We start from the raw sequence: 27903 nt of genomic DNA, 5'->3' as shown, positions 1-27903 counted from the left end.
TTTATTTTCATATTTGAATGATTTTTTCTGTAAAGGGTTAAATCGTATAAACATGTAGAAATGATTGATCAGTCTTGATGTATAATAAAAGCTAATTAAAAACCGTAGTCTCCATTGCTCATACGAATTGTGAATGCGGTAAATGATTTATTTACTATTTTCCATCGTTTGTCTGTTATAAATGGAGCGCGTCCGTAACTCCCTGTTGTAAACGTATGTTTGACGTCATCCAGGTGTTTTCCGGTTTCAACACCGGCAAACTGGAGGAACCCGTCGGCGGCAATGGTCGCCAAAATTTACGAGCCGGACTAAAAAGACGAACACTTGTTGGAGCTCAATATCTTTTAGTCTAATTTCGAAGTTTGGTTCGTGCTGAGACCCACGTACTTTGATTCGGATTTGATTGGTGTATGAATGCGCCACAACAATGCTGGTTTGTGCCACCTTCACGGTCCTCCTGGTGCTGCTGGGATTTGCGCAATCAGCCCAGCCTGTTGGTACGTTGACTTCACGTTTCTATCTTTTTTTCTAGTCTTTTCCGAGACTTTTTAGCTTCAAAAAATTTAAATGGAACTGTTCAATTTTAAATTTCTTTTAAACAATTATTTACTGAATTAAATAACTGGTTGGTCTGAGTACAAATTCAAAGTCAAACGTTTTCACATGATTTGAAATTTTTTTTTTTTTTTTTTTAAATTCAAATCAATTCTTTGTTAATGGTAACATTACAATTGAGATTAAAAGTTAACAAGTTTACAAAAAATGATGTGACCCATGTTTCTTTGACCTTTGAGCCAACATTCATAATTACAGTACATTCCTCATGCAGTCGTAAATAGAGATAAAAGTTAATGTTTATGAAATACGGTGAAGTGTTTCACCTATACCATCTTACCTGGCTATGTGTGATAGGCCGATGCCGATACTGTACCGGTACCATGTTTTTTTGTTGTTGTTGTCTTTTAAATTTATTTTTTTTATTTTTTTATTAATAACAAATTTGTTTGCGTTTTAAATATTATAATTTTGAAATCCTTGGTCAAAAAAAATTTCTGAAGTGTTTTATTCGTCTTACAACATGAGGAAAATCTTTTTTCTCTAGTGGCACTATGCGTCAGAGGGTTAATGCATAGAGGGTTAATGCATACTCACTTTAATCTAAAATAATTGCGATCATAAAGACTAATTTTCAAACAAACTTTGAGGGTGCGCAGTAAATCTCATTGCTGTACAGTGATTTGTAAGTGATTACACTCATTGCTGTTTATGGGAGAGGTGGGCAGAGTAGCCAAACATTTTACTCAAGTAAGAGTAGCGTTACTTCAAAACAATATTACTCAAGTATAAGTAGTCATCCAATGAGTAACATTGTGAGTAACTGGTAATGATGTTTTTATTTTAAACAATATTTTCTTTTCAAAGCACAGTTATCGATATGAACTGTTTTTATTATATTGTAAATAACCTATTACATAACCACATTACGTCAAAGAAATAGAAATAAAAATACTGAATTCCAGCAAGAGAAAAAAAAATCTACTGAAATGAAGCATCACTCGTCCATAGAGCATGAGTGCCCTCTAATGGAGAAAACATATATCATTTAATGAAATTAAAAGGCTCATTTCTCTCTCTCTCTCTCTCTCTCTCTCTCTCTCTCTCTCTCTCTCTCTCTCGCTCTCTCAAAAAAAAGTTTAATTTATTATCATAATTTTCAGACTATAAGCCGCTACTTTTTTCCCTTATTTTGAATCCTGCGGCTAATAGTCCACTGCAGCTTATTAGTTGTTTTATTTGGGTTAATAGGTAACACTTTATTCGACAGTGGCGTCATAAGACTGCCATCAGACCGTCATAATTGTGACATGACACTGTCATGGGCATTAATGAATGCTTATGACAGATGTCATGAAGTATCATCCTGCAAATTCTGTCACTAACTCAGTGCTTCTGTATTATTTTCTGGGAAAACCCATTGGCAGTGTATCAAATACTTGTTCTTCCCACTGTATATATATATATATATATATATATATATATATATATATATATATATATATATATATATATATTTATATATTTATATATATATATTTATATATGTTTGTATATTTTATATGTATTATAAGTACACCTCTGCTCAACAATGTGTTCTTTTTAATATTAAAGAAAAAAGTAATATAGATCAACTTACAAAAGTGTAAAAAATAAATAAATTAATTTTTTTAAAAAACACAGCCATACTGTTAAAATACACTCGGGATACATTTTTTGACCGTTTGATACTGAAAAATAAAATTTAATTGAATCAATTAATAATGTTGGTAATCAATTTGAATTTATTATTAACTCACGAGGACAATATGCCAAACAATTAGGCCAAAAAAAAAAAAAAAATTATCGAACAAAAACGACAATGTCATTGGACATAGGGGCAGTTTTTATTTTTGCTGCAAGCGGTAACAGCTCCTTTCTTATGGTCTGGGGTTATTTTGCACTGAGCAACTTGGTATCCCACCTTATATGATGGTGACAGTGCTCGCTGGTTTAGTGATGTAACACTGACAAAGCCGGAGGATTGTTGGCAATATTCGGCACGTTTTGGCTCAAAAAAATATTTCCTGCTGTCTGCTGCAAACATTTTTAGACAAAGTAAACAGAGTGGCCTTTCCTCGTCTCCCACTGTACTAAAAGTCAAAGCCAAAAGCCAAATGCTACATACGCTTCGTCATATTTCCTTGTCTTAGCTTTTCATATCTCCAGTGCATTTTGCTGTGTGCTCTTGTTTGGTTCAAAAATATTACGCACACACTGAAAACGAGAGCGGCACTGCCACCCACTGAGTGGATGTGCAATTACCCCCAGCATCGCTCTGCGCGCCCCTGGGGGGCCCGCCCCACTAGTTGAGAAGTACTGCACTAACTCCATTTATGTCCAACTCGGAACTTTTACATCTATTCAAAAGTGAGATCATTATACCGCATGACACAAAACAACATCTGTCATAAGCATTCATTAATGCTAATGGCAGTGTCATGTTATAATTATAATGGTCTTATGACAGTTTTATGTCAAGTAAACTGTTACCAAATACCATAAGTAGCAATTAATGAAACAACTGGAACAGTAACTGGTAGAAATAATTAGCACAGAATATTAATTTTTGATTGTTATTTACATATGTAGCGCTGCAATGCATGCTAGGAGACATGTTGGATGACAACAGTGTTGACAACAGGTGGTAGCAGAGGTTGGCTGTCTCCCCCAAGGGAGCAGTGCTGGCCAAATGAAACTTCTTGACGCAATGAAGCTTTTCAGCCAATTGGTTCAAAGCTTCAGGGTGGTTCATTTGGTCTTTTGACAGTCTTATGTTGCCGCTGTCAAATAAAGTGTTACGGGTTAAGGTCTTTTGGTGAAAATATCCCACAATACAGAGAGGACAGCTACGGCTTATAATCCAGTGCGGTTTATCTATGAACGAATGCCATTTTCATTTCAAATTTGGTGGGTGGCAGCTTATAGTCAGCTGCGCCTTATAGTCCGGAAATTATGGTATATAGAATAAAGACGAAGAATGTAACGACTAGTGTAGCTCAAAGTTGCGGAGTAAGAGCGGCGTTTTTTCTTCACAAATCTACTCAAGTAAAAGTAAAAAGTATGGCTTCGTAAAACTACTCTTAGAAGCACATTTTTTCCCGCAAAAAGTTAATCAAGTAAATGTAATGTAGTAAATTTAACGCATTATTACCCACTCTGGTTAATGGGGACCAAAATTTACCCTATCATGGAAAAAAACGCAAAGTAGTGTCACTCATTCGGCCCCCATTTTTAACATACATTTTTTGCGTTTATCTATTTATTTATTTTTATTTTGTTTAATTTTATTTGATTTTTCAAATTATTTTTCAAATTATTTTTTTAATTATTTTTCATTTTATTTATTTAATTATTTTTTTATTTATTTTATTTTATATATGTGGATATATAATTAAATAAGTGTGCAGTATATAAAACCCTACAAATTCATGGTATCATTAGAACATTAAGGAATAGTTGAAACATATAAATAAAATATTAAAAATCTAAATAATATACATTAAATAATGCATAAATAGAATAAATAATAAATACTGTACATTCACTCATCATATGATACTGTACGTGCGTGTGTGTAAGTGTACTTACATGCGTACATAGATGTAAATAAAGTGTACTAAATATGTTTTTAGAACTCTTTTATTCTTATAATAAGATGTTCATAACAAGATTTAAAAAGCCGGGATGCACTGAGGGCGAGAAAGTTGAGCCGCCAAATAACGAGGGATTACTGTATGCTAGGGTGATCATATTTTGATTTCCAAAAAAGAGGACACTTGGCCTGGACTCGAGATAATTAAATTCTACTCGAAGTTCACTGAAAGATGCCTTATCACTTTAATATATCTAAAGTATGCCTTCTCAGAATTCACAGAAAATCCAGTGTTATAACAAAATAATGTAATGCTGATGACGCCGTCATCTTCATTCGTGCAAAATTTCAAGACGCAGCTTCTGCTCTCACATGAGCTATGGTTCCTATAAATGATTGGCTCAACAAATCTTGCCTTCTACTAAATACACCTAAAACTGTTTGTATTATGTTTACAAAGAAACCTTTGGACATCAAACATTCAGGTGTATTTTCGGGAGGACAGGAACAACAAATTGTCTTTGAATTCAATTACCTTGGAGTGACACTGGATTCCACACAGTCTTTTAAAAGCCATATTAAAAGAATATGTAATGCTGCAAAATTCAACCTGAACAGTTTTAAATAAATAAGATCTTTTATAACACTTGTGGCTGCTAGAATGTTTCTACACTCAGTGATTTATCACACATTGAATATTGCATTACTTGTTGCCAACTGGCAGGTGTTAATACATGCAGCAACATAGAGTCACTCAACAAGAAATAATTAAAGGTCTTCACCAGTAAAAACCAAGGTCATTCCATGTTTGTAACATTTTTAAAAAGTACTATTTATTGAGCCTTGAGAATTCAAAAATTTCTAAAACTCCTTGTCTAATGTACAAGGTGTTACATTGACTCGCTCCACCACCCATGTCGGACTTTATTATTATTACCGTATTTTTTGGACTATAACTCGCACCAGAGTATAAGTCGCACCAGTCATAAAATGCCCAACGAAGAGGAAAAAAACATATATAAGTTGCACCGGGGTATAAGTCGCATTTTGGAGGGAAATTTACTAGATAAAATCCAACACATAAAACAGATATGTCATCTTGAAAGGCAATTTAATATAAAAATACAATAGAGAACAGCATGCTGAATAAGTGTACAGTATGATGTTGTATGATGCATGAACAACGAAATGCAAATATACTTTCCTCACCAGGATGCTGCGGGTCAGTCCTGACTATACAGCGAGCTAAACTCCCAAATGACGATGCTGGACGTCCGTATAATTTGCTGAATCAATTTCGTCCTCGATACCAAACAGGTTCGCATCAATGTAAATAAATGATAATTAGGTGCTATTACAGCAATGACACAAACGGTTAGTATGCATTCGCTAGCATTAGCACATCGTTCAAACAACCACACAACTGGCTCAAAGGCTACGTTCATACTACAGGTCTTAATGCACGAATCCGATTTTTTGTCATATCCGTTTTTTTGGCGTGCCCGTTCAGACTGCCTTTATCCATTGAGACCGTTCAAGTATTACGCATGCGCACTAATTCGCAGTCCGACACCCGCTAAGCAAGAAGACCCGCATGCGCAGAACCATCAAAACAAATGACAGACGTCATTCCAAGGGCTATCATATTTTGCTTTTCAAAAGGTGGGCACAAATAACAGACATAAATAATCCCCGTTTAGGCAAATATTCAAAGTTTATATGGATCGATAGCATACACGCACTGTCCGTGCACGTCACACACACATACGGGCAGTTTGTCCCGACTCTCAGCCGTGGAGGCAATGTTGAAATATTGCTCACTTGGAACAGAGAGAAAACTGAGCATTCTCAGGCTTATCCTCAACCCATTTTTATTTTTTATGACTGTTGTCAAGCTCAGCTCTTCCTCAAAAGCCGTGTTCACTGCAAGCTAGGCGCTAATAACGCACAGGTGCATCACTACGGTAACGACTCTCTCGCTATTTGATGACGTAATTGCTGCATTAAATCCGATTTGCGGGACTGGACAGTACAGACCGCCGCGACAGTCTGGAAAAATGTGGCCCAGATCGGATTTAGACCACATACGAAAGTGACCCAGATCGGATTTGAAATGGTCCCGTTCTATGCGACTTGTCACGTTCAGACCGTCAAGTTAATGCCTCACTCGAGTCGGAAAAACACGAAAAAATCGGATTCGTGCATTAAGACCTGTAGTATGAACGTAGCCTAAGTGTCCGGGTGGAAAACACACAACAACAACAGAAAAGATGATACACACAGGAGTTGCCTCTGTAGAGGTATTTTACAAGCATAAACAATGAACGTAGGTTCGCAGCCGAGTTTCTCTCTCTCTCACCCACTCGCTCAGAGACGCTGAGCTGTCCGTCTTCTTCTGGCGTGTGAGTGCTCTTCTTCGTGTAAACAATGTTCTAAATAATGCCTTTTCTGTAGAAAATCCAGCTTTAACAAAAAACACTTTTCTCTTTTCACTGAAATAATGTCAATCAAATAGTAGCCTCACAGCAATACTATTTAACAAACAAACAAAAAACGTCACTTTAGTCTTTAGTACTCTTCCTCGTCCCTCTTATATTCTTCTCCCTGCTTTTCTTCCTCATCTTCTTTGTCTCTATTACTGAGCACAACAGAACCAACCACTCTCTTGGAACACGTCACAGACAGCACAGTACCGTAGTACTCTGTGCAAAGCGTCAGTTAATTTCAACACACGCTAATTGGTCTCGTGAAAAATAAGAAGAACTTTTTAACCGCTCACCTGCAAACTCCTTTTATTTATTCCCCCAAAACATTCAGCAGCATCTTTTGCAAAACAGTAGAAAACTGCCCTCTACAGGCACTCCAGGGAAATACACATCATTATTACATATCGCTTGCCAGCAATTCCATGAACATTAGTTTGATACCAAATATTTTAGGTAATATGAGTAAGACTTAATTAAGTTAATGTTTATAAATTGGGAGACATAAATCCCAACGTAGGTTTAAGAACAAGCACTGAAGAGCAGCATATGTCATCTAAAGTCATCCTCTGAAGAGTCTCCAACATCTAAATTAAAGGTAAGAAGGTCCTCCAGGATTTGATGGCAAATTAATTGCAGTATCTAGTTATTATAATCAAAATTAGCAAAAAAAAAACATTGTCTAAAATAGCCACAAACATAAACTTCATAATAGTATTGACGGGACACGGGGCCGATTAATAGGGTGTCTATCTCCGTCAAAGCTGACCGAGTGGCAACACAGACAAACAGCTTTTTACGTTGAAAATTCTTGTGAAAAAATGCTTAAATGCCCGAATTCTTCCATGGAGGAAGCCACTGCTGTCTAAAAAAAAAAAAAAACATTGTTGCCTGTTTAATGTTTGCAAAAATGCACTTGGACACTCCACAACATTTTTGGCAAAATATTTTGGGGACTGATGAAACAAAAGTTGAATTGTTTGGGAGTAACACTCAACGTCATTTGTGGAGGGAAAAATGGAACAGCTCACCAACATCAACACCTCATCCCCACCGTGAAGCATGGTGGAGGGAGCATCATGATTTGGGGCTGTTTTTCTGCCTTAGGGCCTGGACAACTTGAAATCATTAATGGAAGAATGAATTCAAAAGTTAATCAAAATAATAAATGTGATGGTTCACTCACTTATCTTTCCCCCTTCAGTCATTGTTTGCATACTACCATCAGTAGAATATGGAAACCTATAAATGTTTGGGTGGTTTTAGTTAAAGCAGACACTGTTTTTTCATCTGTGTGATTTTGACAAAGATCAGATCACATTTGATGGTGAAATACATACAGAAATGTGAGAAATTCCATAAGGTTCAGATACTTTTTCATACCACTGTATACTGTATTTCCATTTATTCACACAAATATGTATATCTGTTCATTTCACATCGTCACTCATAATCATTTATTACCCCACAGTAGGCTACTACATTTTTTCTATTTTGTCCCGGACAAGGAGTAGCCTTCTGTTATAGATAAGGGGAGCGAGATACCGCTCCCAGCCCTGTTCTTGATTTAAACAGCGTATATAAACTGTTGGAAGTCGAAGGTCGGGAGACTTTTTCTCTGGGAAGCACCTCGTTGTGGTGGGGGAGAGATGTCTCCTGGTCGACCAGCTTTATATTACCTTTTTCTAAATGAATGAATATATCTTAGCTGCTTAATCCTTTCTTTTTGTTTCTGAATTGTGTGTCATCATCTCCTGTTTGTTAAGCGAATTAAAGAACCTGTAAAAAGTGAAAAAAATCAACTTTCTTCTCCTTTTGGTTTCAGATGCTATTGACCGTTCACTGCCATGCTCAATCAGTTCAAATAGACTGGACATCTATCACTGTCAATGGCAATGAATGAGTTAAAGAATTAGCAAACAAGCATAAGCAGAAGTCTGAAAGAGACTCTCATCTCACCTTCATTCATCATTTATTGAGCTCATAGTGCAATGACTGAATTTCAACAGTTTTTATTACCCTCTATAAAACAAGTACAATACAGGACAATTTAATGCAATACTAAACAGAGTTGAGAATTCCTGTGATGCTTTTGTAATACTGCTGCGTTGAGAAGCGTTAGCTAAAGAAAACAAGGCGTGTTGACTGTTGAGTCAGCAGGAATGTCGTGGAGCCGGCACTACGCATGACAAGAACCGAGCACGCCGTCGCTCCTTACAGCACACCACGCCGCCTGGGGCAAAATTTCAACCTTGGCGTTCAGTTGTTTTAGATATGCTGGGCAGCCATTTAGAGAAAACCTGTTGTTTTAGATCTCACAGCTGTTTTTATCACATTTTTGGGCTCATTATTCAAACCTGATCTCAGTTTTTCTCTATCAGGTCATGTTTTTTCTCTAATCCTTTACCTATTTCCTTTGAGGGCAATAGTGTTGCACCGATACCATATCGTATTAGTATTATGGGCTGTTTACATGCAGTGGTGGGTAGTAACGCGTTACATGTACTCCGTTACATTTATATGAGTAACTTTTTGAGAAAAATGTGCTTCTAAGAGTAGTTTTACGAAGCCAACCTTTTTACGTTTACATGAGTAGATTTGTGAAGAAAAATAGCTACCCTGACTCTGCTAGATTTTTTTTTTTGCTAGCGATGCTTTTGCCAAGAGTAGCGCTACTAATTTCACGTATAAGACGTCGCAACAATAATTACATGACTCCATTACACCAATCAGACGCAAACTTGCCGTTCTGTGATCACGCAAGCCTGTTCAATCACTCATCTTTAAAGCACCGTAACAAATGAGGCATTTGACATAGAGCGCTGCCCTCAACATGCATCGGAATCGCTGATTTAAAACTCTCTCCTGGTTTTTATTTGGCACCGATTGACCACAGAAAACCGGAGATTTGATCCTTTTCATTTCATAATAGTAACTATGAAGGAACTACAGTATTCACTACTCAAACTAGGAGCTATTTCTCCACTAAAGGGCAGGACATTCATGCGCTTTTTTTTCTCCCCTCTCTTGAATGATTTAATTCCAAATTTGGTCACCTACAAACAAGCAAGATTTCTGGCTGTCAAAGAGGTCTAACTTCTTCTAACGATGTATAACGAGGCTCCACTCGTTACTTGTATTAATGGCACCTGTTTTAACTCATTATCGGTATAAGAGACACCTGTCTACAACTTCAGTCAGTCACACTCCAAACTCCACTATGGCCAAGACCAAAGAGCTGTCGAAGGACAACAGAGACAAAATTGTAGACCTGCACCAGGCTGGGAAGACTGAATCTGCAATAGGTAAAACGCTTGGTGTAAAGAAATCAACTGTGGGAGCAATTATTAGAAAATGGAAGACATACAAGACCACTGATAATCTCCTTCGATCTGGGGCTCCATGCAAGATCTCACCCCGTGGCGTCAAAATGATAACAAGAACGGTGAGACAAAAATCCCAGAACCACACGGGGGGACCTAGTGAATGACCTACAGAGAGCTGGGACCACAGTAACAAAGGCTACTATCAGTAACACAATGCGCCACCAGGGACTCAAATCCTGCACTGCCAGACGTGTCCCCCTGCTGAAGCCAGTACACGTCCAGGCCCGTCTGCGGTTCGCTAGAGAGCATTTGGATAATCCAGAAGAGGACTGGGAGAATGTGTTATGGTCAGATGAAACCAAAATAGAAATTTTTGGTAGAAACAAAGGTTCTCTTGTTTGGAGGAGAAAGAATACTGAATTGCATCCGAAGAACACCATACCCACTGTGAAGCATGGGGGTGGAAACATCATGCTTTGGGGCTGTTTTTCTGCGAAGGGACCAGGAAGACTGATCTGTGTAAAGGAAAGAATGAATGGGGCCATGTATCGAGAGATTTTGAGTGAAAATCTCCTTCCATCAGCAAGGGCATTGAAGATGAGACACATGACAATGATCCCAAACGCACAGCCAGGGCAACAAAGGAGTGGCTTCGTAAGAAGCATTTCAAGGTCCTGGAGTGGCCTAGCCAGTCTCCAGATCTCAACCCCATAGAAAATCTGTGGAGGGAGTTGATAGTCCGTGTTGCCCAACGACAGCCCCAAAACATCACTGCTTTAGAGGAGATCTGCTTGGAGGAATGGGCCAAAATCCCAGCAACAGTGTGTGAAAAGCTAGTGAAGAGTTACAGAAAATGTTTGGCCTCCGTTATTGGAAACAAAGGGTACATAACAAAGTATTGAGATGAACTTTTGGTATTGACCAAATACTTATTTTCCACCATGATTTGCAAATAAATTCTTTAAAAATCAAACAATGTGATTTTCTGTTTTTTTTTCTACATTCTGTCTCTCATGGTTGAGGTTTACCGATGTTGACAATTGCAGGCCTCTCTGATATTTTCAAGTGGGAGAACTTGCACATTTAGTGGTTGACTAGATACTTATCTGCCCCACTGTACATGCATTAGAATATGTTAGCTCACTGGCTGCCATTGTCCGTGCTAGACATCCAATTTGTTTAACTGAGAGGGGGCGAATGAACATTTGTTCCTGAATGGGGCGAATGAAAATGTTGCTCCCAAAATCTTCCACTAGACCACTAGTCCAGTCTCTGTTAACGTTATGGCTGCCATTTAAGACGCTAGACGCCCAATCCATTTAGACTGGGAGGGGGGAATGAACATTCGTTCATACAATACCAGAGCATTCGCAGCCAGTCTTTCCAATTTTGGGGCATTCACAGGGCAATCTGTTCATTTTATGGCATTTACAGGTCACTTCCTGTTGAGTTTAAGTCACTGCCTATTTATTTGGGGAGATTCGTTTAGTGACTGAATTTTTTCATCAATGGCTTTTGACAAATCTTTTGAGTTATTTGAACTCATGGCTTCCTCATATGTTTGAGGTATACCAATTACCATCTTGTAGCAGTAGTCTACAGTGGTATAGACCCTACCCACGTGACATCACAACTCCGCTCTCCTGACTGGTGCCGCCCACTTGTCCGTCAACACATCGTGTTGACCTGTTACGGCTACGTACATTCCTCCTATTTACGGCGTGTTTTTCTGCTCGTTAACATTAATAATCAAAATGGTGAAGGCGTGTGTGGCGGTCGGTTGCAATAACAGAGAAGATAGACGGAGAGACTTGAAGTTCTACCGGATTCCGAGAGACACGGAGAGGAGAGAGCGAGATGGGCTGCTGCAATTCGACGAGAAAACTGGGCTCCAAACGATTACCACAGATTATGTAGTAGTCATCTTATATCTGGTAAGATGCATTTAATATATATTTAGAGGGTTTTGGGCTGACAACCACAATTAAGATCATTGCTAGGCTAATCGCCGACAACATACACGTATGTATGTCGTGAGAGTGCTATCGCTAAACCATATAAACATTAAAAGCCCTAGCTCCATTGACAAATGACATGAAATACATTAGACTTGACAGTGGATGTTAGCAAGAAGAAAAGATTTTGAATTGAAAATTTCGTAACTCACCTTCCGAGCACAAGATTCCTGCCGAATTTTCGTGTACGAGGACCTGTTTCACCCAACCAGCAACGTAGCATTTATAGACCCTACCCACGTGATGTCACAACTCCGCTCTCCTGACTGGTGCCGCCCACTTGTCCGTCAACACATCGTGTTGACCTGTTACGGCTACGTACATTCCTCCTATTTACGGCGTGTTTTTCTGCTCGTTAACATTAATAATCAAAATGGTGAAGGCGTGTGTGGCGGTCGGTTGCAATAACAGAGAAGATAGACGGAGAGACTTGAAGTTCTACCGGATTCTGAGAGACACGGAGAGGAGAGAGCGAGATGGGCTGCTGCAATTCGACGAGAAAACTGGGCTCCAAACGATTACCACAGATTATGTAGTAGTCATCTTATATCTGGTAAGATGCATTTAATATATATTTAGAGGGTTTTGGGCTGACAACCACAATTAAGATCATTGCTAGGCTAATCGCCGACAACATAAACGTATGTATGTCGTGAGAGTGCTATAGCTAAACCATATAAACATTAAAAGCCCTAGCTCCATTGACAAATGACATGAAATACATTAGACTTGACAGTGGATGTTAGCAAGAACAAAAGATTTTGAATTGAAAATTTCGTAACTCACCTTCCGAGCACAAGATTCCTGCCGAATTTTCGTGTACAAGGACCTGTTTCACCCAACCAGCAACGTAGCATTTATAAGCCTCCAAGCTCTTAAAGTTTTTCAAACTTTCGTGAGAATAGGCTGATTTTGTGTGGACAAGTTAGTTGTAAATATCAGGGTCAGGCAGAGACGGCGAAGGCAGCTGGTCAAAAATCATCGATTTAGGCATCACATATGGATCTGGCGACTGTATAGAACGAAGCTTTTCCACATAACACCTTTTATGCAACACATCCAGTGAGTTTACGGCATCAGAAAGCACCGGGTCTTCCATGAAATGCATTTTAAATTCCTCGATCAATTGAAACCAATGCTAATACAGAGACAAAATGACGGACAAGTGGGCGGAACCATACAGCGAGCACGTGGTTTTGTGACGTCGGTGGGTAGGGTCTATAAGCCTCCAAGCTCTTAAAAGTTTTTCAAACTTTTGTGAGAATAGGCTGATTTTGTGTGGACAAATTAGTTGTAAATATCAGGGTCAGGCAGAGACGGCGAAGGCAGCCGGTCAAAAATCATCGATTTAGGCATCAAATATGGATCTGGCGACTGTATAGAATGAAGCTTTTCCACATAACGCCTTTTAAGCAACACATCCAGTGAGTTTACGGCATCAGAAAGCACCGGGTCTTCCATGAAATGCATTTTAAATTCCTCGATCAATTGAAACCAATGCTAATACAGAGACAAAATGACGGACAAGTGGGCGGAACCATACAGCGAGCACGTGGTTTTATGACGTAGGTGGGTAGGGTCTATTAACTCCTGGGTAGGGTCTATTAACTCCATCACTATCTCTGTCCTCTGTTATGAAGTCTTCTAAATGACTCGGTTTTCTCCTCTCTCTTGAGGGATACCTTCTACTCTCAAGTTCACATTTTGTCACTTCCTTTGGACTCTTACTATGTGCACTTGGTTCTACATTCCTGAGTTACTTCCTGTTCTGTAACCCACAATCAACAGGAAGTGACCCAGAAATGCCCCCAAATAACCGGAAGTGACTGAAAATCAAAGGCAAATGACCTGAAACGCCCCAAAATTAAACTCATTGTTGGCCATTGACTGCTACAGACGTCCAATCCTTTTGAGGTGGGAGGGATTTGTTAGATTTTGTGTTGGTTTTCTCCTAGTTTGACTTGTCCCTGTGATTGCCCATTGATTTCACCTGTAGTGGCTGCTCCTAGTGTCTCCTCCAACCTGCATCCTCCTGTGTTACCCAGCTGTTCCTCGTTGTCTCGTTACCCCTTGTCTGCATGTGTGTATATAAGCACCCAGTTTCTTTTCACTCCTTGTTGTGTCATTGTCAATGTTGAAGTCCAGTCCTGTCCAAGCCCTCGTGTATCCGTCCCTCCGATTAAGTAAGTTTTGTTTGAACATTGCCTTTTTGATCCCTAGTCCTTTTGGTTGTACTTTGTGATTTTGTTAGTTATTATTAAAACGTTTTTTGAGTTCACTGCCACCTGCATTTCTGCGTTTTTGTTTCCCTGCATTTGGGTCCACACCACCTGCCTGCCCGCGTCTCTGACAGGATTGTAGCAAATGAACATTTCTTCCGCCGATACCACGCAGCTGGGTGTCGGAATCGGTATCAGTAGCCAAAAAATTGTATCGGTGCAACACTAGTAGTTACTACTTACTGCATGCACACAACTAATCTTATTCTTTGTAGAAAAAAAAACATAATAAACATTATGATCATGCTTGTTTCTTTCATATTTAATTGTACGTCAATATTTGATTATTATTATTATTTTGTTTTTTTTAATAAAACAAGCAAAAATGTTAAGTGCAGAGTTTCTCATTATTTGAAGAAAACAGGGATCCTATAGCTCAACAACTTCATGTGATAGTCAAAAACTGAGATGAGTTTTTTTGTTCCGCACCTAAAAATGAAATAAAAACAAGTGTCAGAACTAAGACAATAAAAATTATGTTGCCCAGTGTTATCAATCCTTTAATCGGTTAATTTCTGGTGAATCCGCAATAGTTTCCGATCACCCACCCAACAGAGGTCCCATTAAGTACAATGAATGAAAGATAAAATACACTACAACAGCAGACGGAACATACGAAAGTGAAGAATAGGGTACTGAATATCATCATCTTTGCTGTTGAGGAACTCCTAAAGTGACTAGATGAGATTCATTTAGACCAGGGGTCTCCAGCCCGCAGATCTTTGAAACCTCTGATTTGGCGCATTTAATGTTAAATTAATGATTATTTGATTAAAATTTAATCTGGCGCTCGTAAGATTTAACAAAGAAGTTTAACATCCCTTAAGTAGGTGGACCAAGCCAGGCTAACTGTTTTATGTGTTATGTGTTAATACTCATGTCATGAATTCACCAGCTATGTAAAGTCATGGTTGCCACTCGTCTTTTGTGCCATTCGCAGTTGCAAAGACTTGAGTGTACACTGTACAAGTGCCAACCGTGACTTTACATGGTTGGTGAATTCAACACCTGCGTGAGTGTTCTGTGATTAAAAAGTGTGGAAAAAGCGAGTACTTATTCTCTCTGCACTTTTGTTAGCTATAATATGCACATTATACAGCAGTATTCAGAAAACCTAGAATGTCCAAATCGGAACTCTTCTGAACCAACCTAAGACTGACTTCTTAAAGGCTCTGGAACCTTTTGCAAGTGATTTGAATTAGACATGTGCCAAATGCATACAAAACTGAGTGGATTTGTGGTTTTAAGACTCGGTAAAATCTTATTCAGCAAAGTTGCAACAAGGAGCTGCTTGATCAATAAAATTTGTTGGTTTAATCTTTTATGATAAATTGCCAAAATGAAATACCTTTTACTTGATATTCTAATTTTTCGGGAGTAGCCTACTGTACATATATATACAGTCAAACAGATGATCATTTAAAATTTCAACATGTACATGCAGCTCCCAATGTTGTCTTATCTGTGGAAACGTGGTCGAAATGGCTCTTTGAGTATTAAAGTATTAAAGGTAATTTTTTTAACTATTTGGGGTAGGAGAGAGGTGATTTCTTGTGGAATTGGCCAATTGGCAGCAGATCTTGACATAAGCGGATTTTATGGTGTCCGAAAAGTGTCATTGCATGTAATTGACTTTCCTATATACATATATATATATATATATATATATATATATATATATATATATATATATATATATATATGTATAAGTTGAAAAGCAACAAAAATGAATGAAATGAACACAAAAAAATTTCGAGCACCTTAGACGGACATTTGCTTTGCATATAATTAAAAAAAAAAAAAGTTTTTGAAAAAAAATATTTTAAAAATGATTTTTTTCTTTGACCGAAATTTTTTTTTTTTTAATTGAAGCAACATTTTGGGGGGATTGAATGATTTAGACACAAATGTTCTAATCATAATATGGCCCAAACACAAAAAAGATTGCTTCAATCATAAAAAAAACTTTTTCAATGAAAAATTGTGTTCAAATGCAAATTTTTCAATCTCAAATATTTTTTTCACATTCAAAAACTTTTTCTATGATTGAAATTTTTTTGATTGAAGTGATTTTCTTTTTTAAAATCTATATTTTTTTGAAAGCAACTTATTTTTTAACTGAATAATAAAAAAAAAAAATGTCCTAGCCAAAATGTGGCCCCCCCCAAAAAAATCAGCATTACTCCAATCAAAAAAGTTGCTTCAATAAAAAAAAACGAGTTCAATCAACAACAAAAAAAAAAAAAATAATAATAATAATAGCTTTCACGTGCATTTTTTTTTTTGGGTGGAGTTTTTGGAGTTTCAAATTTATTTTTGCATTCAAACACTTTTTTTCTTTTTAATTGAAGCAACATTTTTTTGGGTTGAATAATAAAGACGGCACGGTGGCTTAGTGGTTAGCACATCTGCCTCACAGTTTTGAGATCAAGGGTTCAATCCCGGGCTTCGGCCTTCCTGTGTGGAGTTTGCATGTTCTCCCCGTGCCTGCGTGGGTTTCCTCCGGGAACTCCGGTTTCCTCCCACATCCCAAAAACATGCATGGTAGGCTGATTGAACACTCTAAATTGTCCGTAGGTATGAGTGTGTGCGTGAATGGTTGTATGTCTCCTTGTGCCCTGTGGTGTCCCCTGCCTACTGCCCGTAGTTGGCTGGGATAGGCTCCAGCACCTCCGCGACCCTCGTGAGGAAAAGCGGCATGGAAAATGAATGAATGAATGAATAATAAAGACACAAATCTACCTCCACATGGCTCCGTCCAGGGGATACAATTTTTGACCGGGGTAACTACATTGGCACCACACCGGCAGGCGTACCATATTCAATGGATGACAATCTTGGCGAAAAGTATTGCCTAAGCAGCCTGATTTAGAATTCCCCTCAAGAATGATGGGAAACAAAAAACGGTTATTGTCAACTTCTTATTATAAATATTATTATAAATATTATTGTAAGTTAATTTTATTGCTGACACTGCGTTTCGGGGTCATCAACATGTTGTGCCCCCCCTGCCCCAAAAGTCAAACTCTGCCTACACTGTAAATTCTAACAAGTTAAGTTTACTTAAATAAATTGAGGAAACCGATTACCTTGGGAAAAGTAAGTAAACAAACTTATTGTGTTAAGTAGTGTGGAATTATCAAATTTAAGTGAGTGGTACTTTTTTTTTTAAGTTGTGAGAACTTAATGTATCTTAGTAAAGTTAAATTCATATCAAGTTGATACAACGCAATTACTTTGAGTCGAATGAACTTTAATATATTGTGCCAAATCAAGTGGGCTTTACTTGAAATTTGTATTACTTTACTTGAGGTATCTTAGTGTAAGCCACTTCAATAAAGTTTACAGAAACTCAATTAAGATAAGTAACAATAACTTAATATACTATGCCGAAGTAAGTGGGCAGTACTTAAATTGTCTGCCCATTCATTTTCAATGGCAAAAAAACAAATGTCCCCAAATCAACAGGAAATTACCAAATATCAATAGGACACGCCCCTTAAATGTCCCAAAATGACCAGGTCACGCCCCCCAAATGTCCCCAAATGACCTGATATGACCAGTACACGCCACCCAAATGTCCCCACATGACCTGATATTACTGGGACATGTCCCCCCAATCAACAGGAAGTGACCTGATAGGACCAGGACATGTCCCCCAAATGTCCCCAAATCAACAGGAAGTGACCTAATATGACCATGACATGTCCCAGAAATGACCCCAAATCAGCAGGAGCTGGCCAGAAATTGTCTCTGAAATGTCCATACACCAATGTGGGCGGGGTTAAGATCTTCATCTTGACACAGCAAAGTCCAGAAAAATTTCTACCGAAATTGCCGAATCTATAACATACCTCGTTTCGCCAACTTTAAAAAAAGAATTCACAAAATGGCATTATGAACATGTTTTATTTTTGTGTTTTTTTTACTTCAGTATTTCCAAACAATATGACAACACAGCAACAAACAGACTTCGCAACAAAAAGGCTTGGCAACATTTAGTCTGTAAAAATAAAAATACAAACTGATAAATAAAAACTAACATTCAGAACACATCGTTTCCCATTACACATATTCCTTGCCACAACATCTACGGCCTAGAGCTGCAAGCTGCAAACACTAGGCTTAGGCCAAAAGTGCATTCTTTAACGTTTGCAGTTTTGGGCTTAGCTTTTGGTGTCCCATGTTCAACAAAACCTTCTCAAAGAACTCAAACATGTTTTTCATAGTTTTTGGGTATTCAAAATGCAGTGCAAAACTTAAAGCAAAAACAAGACAAATTGCTTTCGACATTGTTGGGAACCTCATTCATAACAAGGTTCCCTTCAAGGATGATCACATTGCTGCATGGCGTTAGTGGCATGTCCTCCGGTATGACTTGCAGAACCCCAACAGGAACTTGGACAAAGTCATCGGAATAGTCTGAATCCTGCATTTAAAATAAAAACACAAATTCAATTAAGATGGAAAGATAGCACACACACATTATAGTGTGTTCACTTTGCTTATTGAAGTGCCTGCACAAAATCACAGAGAACAAACCAAAACTCTGTAATACAGTCTTAGAGACCTCTTTAGATTACGAGCAGGTGGAAATGGCTGCATTTCATCACTAAATATGCACAAAAAGATTTTGAAAAAAATCACATGTGGGACATCAAATTTGTAACTCCCAAATGATTCAGAATACGTCACTTTTTGTGACATCCCCACTTAAATTGGAAAAAGTATTTTTTTTCCTTTGCATTTGGCACCTTATTTTTGAAGTAAAAACATTTAACTCACTCATATCACTTTTTTATCATTTGACACCTTATTTTTTTAAGTAAAACACATCATTTTACTCACCCATACAACTTTTTTCGCATTTGGTGCACTTCAAAAGATATCGTGTCAGACGATATCCTAATTTTAACAACTTTTTGGACGTGTACTGATTCAGAGAAAAGGCGCTTATAAATGTAACATAACTGACGTTACACACGTTTACATCCCAGCACTAGCATGATTTCACGGAGCCCCCCCCCCCCCCCCCTCCAAACACGCACGCGCGCACACCCCCGCACCCCCACGTCCACACACACTTCTCACCCGACATTACAGCTTGTTACACTGAGCTGACCAGTTAACCCCAGAAGCATCACGCAAACAGCTAACAGACAGGACCGGCCGGCGGACACATGTTAGCACAGCACGTAGCTCGGCTACACCGACTGGTCTATGAACCCGCAGGCAGACACACACAGGCGAACATGCCAACACGAAGTCTAAGAGTGGACTTCCTTCCAACAATTCTCATTTTAAACATTAAATGATATTGAAAAGGTTAGAAACAAAAGCTTTACTTACCCAAACCAAGTCAGGGCAACATTCAATTGGCGTAATGGTTCTGTTGTGACCGCTTTCTCGAATTTTCCTCCCGAGGTAGATTCGCGCCACCCGGAAATGGACATGCGCACCACAGGTGAGCAGCTCTCATACCACAAACCATGCTACTCACTTAGTAGATTCAAGTTCATACAACTTAATAAAACAAGTAAGCAGGTAAAAAGTGCAGACAACTCAATATGAGAAAGTAAACTTTAAAAACTAGTATGAATTAAGTGATATGAACTATTTAATCTTGAGTCAGGACAATTTTTGCATTTACAGTGTATGGATCTTGATCAATTTTTGCTTTTGTGTTCAGCTGTTCCTCCGCCCAGCAATCTGACGATAACGTGCCACAACACCACGGTCATTGCGCACTGGGATTTCTTCGGGAACGAACCAGACGGCTTCCTGGTCAGCATGGAAAAGGAGTGGGAAATCCCGGCGCAGCGCCGCTATGCGAACCTCAGCGACACAGTGTGGAAGTCGCTAGATAGCGCTTTGGCTGTGCACGAACTCACCGTGGTGGCCAAGGCATCCAGCGGGAGGCGGTCGAAAAATACCTCCGTCGCCTTCACGTACAGCGACGAAAGGATGGCTACCATCAAATGTGAGTCACGTGTAGACATGTGCCGATTACGGATTTCAATGTATACCGTGATATGAAAACCTCAAGGTTTCAAAACAGCAAACTTTTTCCGTCAGACCATCCCTAAGGTATTAGCTATTTTTTATGTCCCAAAATGCATGGAGCTACAAGGCTCAACCCTCCCCCACCGGTTGTTGCTCAATGTAAGGGAGTAAGCTGTGCTACACGATGGCTGGAGGAGGTGAAACTCCTGAACTTTTTTCCCCCAATCGAAGAAAACTGTTTGCGGAGTGTGGCTGCCAAGGAGGCAATACCTCCAATATGATTTTGCATTTATACAAAATTAAAGGTTAGTAAACACTGTCATGAATGTTTCCCACCAGATACGAGAGTTAACACTAGCATGTTTAGTGTGTCTAGCGGTGGTAAAACACGGTGTGTGTTTTTTTTTCTGACAACTGTCTCTGTTGAAAAATAGAGTGTGTTTATAATGTAAATATTATACCAGTCATACACACATGATTTTTATGGAAAAAAATTCAATTATTTTTGTCCTGATGTTAATAATGTTGAGCTGTGGGTTTACGCCCACCTAAAGGACTGCATTTTATTTAAATTTTATTTAAAATATTTCAGTCATTTTTGGTTATTTATTGTAATGTTCCAATTTCCTAATGGTTAGAAAAATAAAAATCCTATTCAATAGAAAAAAGTTTTTTAACCCAGATATGCCAAAGTAACACATTTTAGAGCCGTAGTTGCAATAGACCCTACTCACCTACGTCACAAAATGGGCGTGTCGCTGTTTCCGGCCGCCATACTGTACCTCTTTTTCAGACCTATTCTCATTGTATTCAATTAGTCGAGCAAGTTATAGAGCAATTCATGGAAGCCCCGGTGTTATCTGACGCTGTAAACTCATTGGATCCGTTGCATAAAAGGCGTTACGTGGAAAAGCTTCAGTTTATCCATTCGCCAGATCCGTATTTGATGCCTAAATCGATGTTTTTCGACCCGCTGGCTTCGCCTGACATCTGATACCCACACAAAATCAGCCTATTCTCACGAAAGTTTGAAAAACTTTAAGAGCTTGGAGGCTTATAAATGCTACGTTGCTGGTTAGGTGAAACACGTCCTCGTACACGAAAATTCGGCAGGAATCTTGTGCTCGGAAGGTGAGTTACGAAATTTTCAATTCAAAATCTTTTGTTCTTGCTAACATCCACTGTCAAGTCTAATATATTTCATGTCATTTGTCAATGGAGCTAGGGCTTTTAATGTTTATATGGTTTAGCGATAGCACTAACTACATACATACGTGTATGTTGTCGGCGATTAGCCTAGCAATGATCTTAATTGTGGTTGTCAGCCCAAAACACTCTAAATATATATTAAATGCATCTTACCAGATATAAAATGACTACTACATAATCTGTGGTAGTCGTTTGGAGCCCAATTTTCTCGTCGAATTGGAGCAGTCCATCGCGGCCTCCTCTTCCGATCTCTCGGAATACGGTAAAAATTTAAGTCTCTCCGTCTATCTTCTCTGTTTTTGCAACCGACCGCCACACACGACTTCACCATTTTGAGTATTAATGTTGACGAGCAGTAAAACGTGCAATAATAGGAAGAATTTATGAAGCGCTAATGCATTTCTATGGCGAGTATGCGGACATCATGGCGCGGGGGCGTGGCTGTGACGTCACGTGAGTAGGGTCTATACCATGATACCGTGATATTTTGACTTAAGGTTATCACACCATCAGAATATCATACTGGCACATGCCTAGTCACATGGGTTCCATATTCTGATCACGTGACTTGTGTTCGGTCACTCCTTTATTTCAGGACTTAAACTTGCAAAAGGCACAATTGGCGGTTAACATTTTGTTAGTCTAATGGCGTAGTTGTAAGTTATTTTGGAATGAGTTTTTATTTTTTAAATAAAATGTTGAAGTGACCGGCTAGAATGTAATAGAATTTTGTGTATGGGTGTCCCGTCACGTGATCTAAAATCGGGCCCAATCATGTCGTTATGAGAAGATCGGAATCAGGTGGAATATATGAAGCAAAAATATGATCAAGATGTAGAAGGGTATCGTCAAAAGAAAGAGACAATATATATATATGTGGCGGAAAACACGGACAAGACTGAGAAAGCAGTTTCTGCTCTTGCACTCCTCTTTAAAAGAAACTGCTGTATTTTAAGCCAAAAGAACTGTTGTGTTTGATAGAACAATATGTCTATATGCTGCCATAGCAGAATCATGGCCCATTAAGCCCCCGAACTATTTTTAATTTGTCCGTTTTACTCTGGAAACCCCCGTTTACAGACATCGTGCAACCGCTTTTGTTTCAACCCAGCCATAAAACGAAGGTAATTAATTGTATTTCTTCTTCAAAATGTCTGTCATTTTTAGCTTAGAATTATTACTTGATGTCTAATATTTCGTTTAAAAAATGGTGACGTAATTTGTTTAAAAGTTTAAAATAGCTGAGTGATTAATTTTTTTAACCTTCTATTGCCAAATGTATCACATTTGATACACCTAAAATTTCATGATTTTGAGACTAATTCAGAATTTTGACATTTCTTTTTGGGGAAAAAAAATGATGGATACAAGTCAACACATGCATCTGCAGGTTCCATGTGAAAAAAAAAAACAGGATTTAGCAAGGGTTCTAGATATTAGAGCGCCTATTACGCATGTTCATTTTGAAATTTGAAAAAAAGGTTTCATTAGGACCTTATTGTTCAAATTTTGGGATTCTCTGATAATTGCTTCATGTTGCAGGTATTTAAGGGTTAAAGTCTTTTTTTTTTTTCTTTTTTTTTATATTGGAAATTAATTAATGATTCAAAGCTGAAAATGTCAGACATTTCAAATAATAAATTCATTTACTTACCTTGTTTTTATGGCTAGGTTGAAACAAAAGTGGTTCCGCGACATCTGTAAACAGGGGTTACCAGGGTAAAAGGGAGAAATTAAAAATAGTTCGGGGACTTAATGTGCCATGACTCTGCTATGGCAGCATATCGACATATTGGTTCATTGGTTCTCAACTGTTCTTTTGGCTTAAAATACAGCTTGTTTGTGTTTTCCGCCATATACAGTGGGGAGAACAAGTATTTGATACACTGCCAATGGGTTTTTCCATTGACTGTGTATCAAATACTTGTTCTCCCCACTGTATATATATATATATATTTTTTTTTTTTAATTTTATTTATTTATTTATTTTAATATATATATTTTTTGTACTATGCAACATTGCAACACCTTTGGGTCCGCGGAAATAAACGCTGCCGGTAGGAAAATGTTATGCTGGCTGGAAGCTAACGCTAAGCAAGCGCAATAGTGTCTGAAGTATGAAAGCAGTTTACATTTGGATGTGCTTTTTGTACTCTTTTTTTTTTTTTTATCCTACAGGTGTAAATTAAAATTAGTTTGTCACTAGTAGAGGTCCAATCCATTTCAACTGGGATGCTCATTCCCAGCCAGTAGTCCTAGTTCAAATAGATTCAATATCTATCACTGTCAACGGTAGAGAATGTGTTAAAAAAAAAAAAAGGCTGGACTAGTGAACTAGTTAACTCTTAGTCAATAAAAAAGATACCAGATTTCATTATTTTAATCTTGCATATACAGTGGGGCAAATAAGTATTTAGCCAACCACTAATTGTGCAAGTTCTCCCACTTGAAAATATTAGAGAGGCCTGTAATTGTCAACATGGGTAAACCTCAACCATGAGAGACAGAATGTGGGGGAAAAAAACAGAAAATCACATTGTTTGATTTTTTTTTTTTTTTTAAGCATTTATTTGCAAATCATGGTGGGAAATAAGTATTTGGTCAATACTTAAAGTTCATCTCAATACTTTGTTATTTATCCTTTGTGGGCAATAACGGAGGCCAAACCCTTTCTGTAACTCTTCACAAGTTTTTACACACTGTTGCTGGTATTTTGGCCCATTCCTCCATGCAAATCTCCTCTAGAAAATCAAACATTGTGATTTTCAGTTGTTGTTTTTTTTCACATTCTGTCTCTCATGGTTGAGGTTTACCCATGTTGACAATTACAGGCCTCTCTAATATTTTCAAGTGGGAGAACTTGCACAATTAGTGGTTGACTAAATACTTATTTGCCCCACTGTACCTTGATCGGTGCGGCAGGTCGTCAAAATCAAGTGACTCGAGTTCAAAAATATGTCATCGGTACAACCCTAACTTTTTAGTTGTTGTTGGTTTTTTTAACATGTTATTTATTCAGTTTTTCACTAGCAAGAGACCTTTGCATATAATGTCTTATCCTAGAGACAAACAAGCTAACAGAGCAACAAAAAAAAAAAAACCCGAACAAGCCAAAAAAAAAAAAAAGATAACAGTATCAGGCCCGTCCTTCAATTTCCACTAGATCATCGGATGAAGACTCGTTCATTCGCTGACACCCTCCCACTTCAAATGGTCTGGTCCAGTCTACCAGTGATAAACTGATTGGCCTTTTTGGGTTGGTGTCGCGACACTAACTGTGACCTTGACGAACTTATTGTCTTCCAGGCAAGTTGGACTTTCCTCCCGTGGACGTAAAGGCGATCGAGGAGGGCGTCGCGGTCAGCTTCCGCAATCCGCTTCACTACTACACGCGACTGTGGCGCGCCCCCTGGCGCCAGGACATCTCCTTACACTTCATCGTCAAGTCTGATACGGTAAGACCACTTGGTCAAACAAGCTGCATCTACGCTTTTCGCTATATCCATTTTGTGGCCATTTTAACTTTCAGGCGCGTAAGGATACTTCCTGCCGTAACGAGGACAGCACTTGCAAGGTGGACGTCACGTTGACCCCAGGGTCTGCCAAGTGCGTCACAGTGGAGGGAAGCATGGAGTCTCTGATGGGTCGTCCCGTGGTCTTCAGTGCGTCGCCACGGATCTGTGCCGAAGCCACAAGCAATCTCAACCTGATGCCGCTGATTGTCGTGGTCCTCCTCCTCTTGCTGGTTATTTTGGTAGTGGCCCTCTACAAGGTCAGGTTGTACATCAAGAAAGCTGAAAAGCCCCAGTTGCCCAAGTGCCTTCATCCAAATTACGGTGTCAACAGCCTTATCAGTCGCAGTTACCGGACAGACATTCGCCACGTGGCGGACGCTGACAACAGGAGAGTCCCGCTCATCTCCACAGGAGATGAAAAATCCTCTGGCGTTTCAACAGAGATAGAAAGCCTTCAGTTCTCACTAGATGATCAGGAAGAGGAAGTACAAATTTTGAAAGTTGAAATACACGGTGAAGATGAAGAAGTACCAATTCCGGAGGTGGAAGAGGAAGTACAGGAGGAAGATGAGAAAGAGGAGGAACCCCCTGTCTCCAATTATGACTCTCGGCATGTGCACATGACAGTAAATATGGGTGATGAACTGGCTTTGGGTTACGCCGAAGGGTAACAAAGACTTAACTGAGTTAATCAAGTCATCATAAGGACTCAGTGACAGGAGTCCCCTTTGTCTAATTATTACTCTCGGCATGTTCACATGACAGTAAATATGGGTGATGAAGGGGCTTGGGGTTACTTCAGAGGGGAAAAAAGACTAAACTAAGTTAACCAAGTCATAATATGGACTCAGTGACAGGAGCCCCCTGTGTCCAATTATTACTCTCGGCATGTGCACATGACAGTAAATATGGGTGATGAAGTGGCTAGGGGTTATGCTGAAAGTTAACAAAGACCAAAGTTTTTCAGTCATCGCAAGGGCAGGAGGAGCACCCTGTGTCCAATATTGACTATATAATAATGAATAATGGCGTGCGGAATCACTCTGCTAGCTAGTACAAACAACTCGCTCGCTGCGTACTCTAAAGACATAAAAATATCAGTCATTTCTGAGTACGCTCGTAGTGGCTCTAAGTATCCCAACTTCTTTGCAAGAAATTCGGGAGGACTTCTTTAAAGCCTTACACATGTCGCGGCGTACAATTGTGTACCGACGATTCAACGCCGTGAAAGAAAGTAGTTCTTGCCCATTGTACAGTATTTTTTTACTCTGATTTACTGCAGTGTAAATGCATCCAACTGTTTGAATTGATGACAAAGCTGCCTTCAGGTGGTTTTGTAAACACTGTAAACTAGCAGTATGGCCTGGCTTTTGTATAACATGAACGCAATACAACCAAATGGCAGATAAAACATGCTTTCCTCAGAGATGCAGCTGTAATGTAGTAATAGTAAAATGTTTCATACTTGCTGCTCTTGTGCCCTATACACCGCACAAGCCCAAGAGACAGCGCCTCTATTGAACAGAAAACACCATAACATAACAACGGCACACTACCCACAAATACCCATGAACCATTGCGGCCGTAACACACAATAAATAACAGTGACTACAGTATGAATATCTAGCCAAAATGAATTCTTTAGTAATATTCCGAAAAATTGTACATTTTTTTTAATCCAACGTCTTTTTGTGGAGTACTCAAAGCCAGAATAATTCATCAAAGCACATTTAAAAGTACCTGAAACTGTAAAGTTTAAAAACGAACTGCGACATTACAATCGCAAGAGACATCTCATACATATCAAGAAAGCCCGCCCGTCTCATCAGACCATAGGACATGGTTCCAGAAATCAGGAGTTTCACCTCCTCCAGCCATTGTGTAGCACAGCTGACTCAGTGACACTGAGTAACAACCGGTGGGGGAGGGTTGACACAACTCTCATTTTATTTTTATAATGCAATAATGTAATTGTACCATGTATTTATTACATGTTCTGATGCATTTTTGCGCTTTATGAAAGATTTATGTCTGAATTATGCACTAAAGAATATGAAAATGTTACTTACCTTGTATGACTTTGTGACGGTCTTAGTGGACTAAAACCTGTTTGATCAATTGTTTATTTTTGCACTGTGAAAGAATAAATATGTATCTGCTTTTACCTCAGTTACAGTATTGTCCTCTTTTATTGTTTTGTTTTTGTTTTTAAAGAGCACACAGTTACTCTTGCAGCCGTACATTTGAATACAAATGCTATATAGTGTTTTTGAATTCATTAATATTGTGTGCATTAAAGTACTTTGGAATTAAGTGCAAGTATCTCCTGATTAAAAACAAATTCGGATTAACTTTGTAAACTACTGTAGAGATTACAGAAATACTATATTTATAATTCTTATAGGATTTATTAGAGCTGTCAACAATTGTGCAACAAGGGATTTTATGGGGTAAAAAAATTCATGTGAGATTTTATATAATCTAAAGCCCGGCCAAATTTATAGCCTTGGCAGGTGTGCCATATAGACGGTATGATTTTTAATTTACCAGTAACACTGTAGCCCCCAGTGTTGTTTTACTGTATGTCAACGATGACTATGGCGAAAATATTTCTTCAACGAACAATTTTCTTCTTGACGACGACAAGAACATAACAAACTAAAAGCGTGTTTAGGTAGACTAAAACATAACGACACTAATGCCATGTTTCGTCTGACGAGACGAGAGCGAGACAAAAATGCGCCATAGTTTCCGTCACATGGTCACAGTGTGGGACATTTTAGTTAGCCTGAATCGTAGCAGTGTCTGGTTGTGTCACTCATGTGACGTGCTGCACCCCCTGCAATGACTCACCAGTGTGTCCTCTCCAGTCTCCAGGCATAGA

The 27903-nt window shown here is 38.6% G+C and overlaps 1 protein-coding gene across 1 annotated transcript; it reads left to right on the top strand.

Annotated features, from left to right (window-relative positions):
* The first annotated feature begins 256 nt into the window (after window positions 1-256).
* ifngr1 (interferon gamma receptor 1) lies at window positions 257-27179 on the top strand. The gene is made up of 4 exons (XM_057844563.1): window positions 257-497; window positions 19982-20272; window positions 24811-24959; window positions 25034-27179. The coding sequence occupies exons 1-4, from the start codon at window positions 428-430 to the stop codon at window positions 25688-25690; spliced, it is 1167 nt and encodes a 388-aa protein (XP_057700546.1). The 5' UTR covers window positions 257-427; the 3' UTR covers window positions 25691-27179.
* The last annotated feature ends 724 nt before the right edge of the window (window positions 27180-27903 follow it).

This window comes from Corythoichthys intestinalis, chromosome 8 (genome assembly GCF_030265065.1).
Source record: "Corythoichthys intestinalis isolate RoL2023-P3 chromosome 8, ASM3026506v1, whole genome shotgun sequence".
NCBI lineage: Eukaryota > Metazoa > Chordata > Actinopteri > Syngnathiformes > Syngnathidae > Corythoichthys > Corythoichthys intestinalis.
Note: the sequence above shows the minus strand (reverse complement) of the source record. Positions and strands in the feature narration are given on the sequence as shown.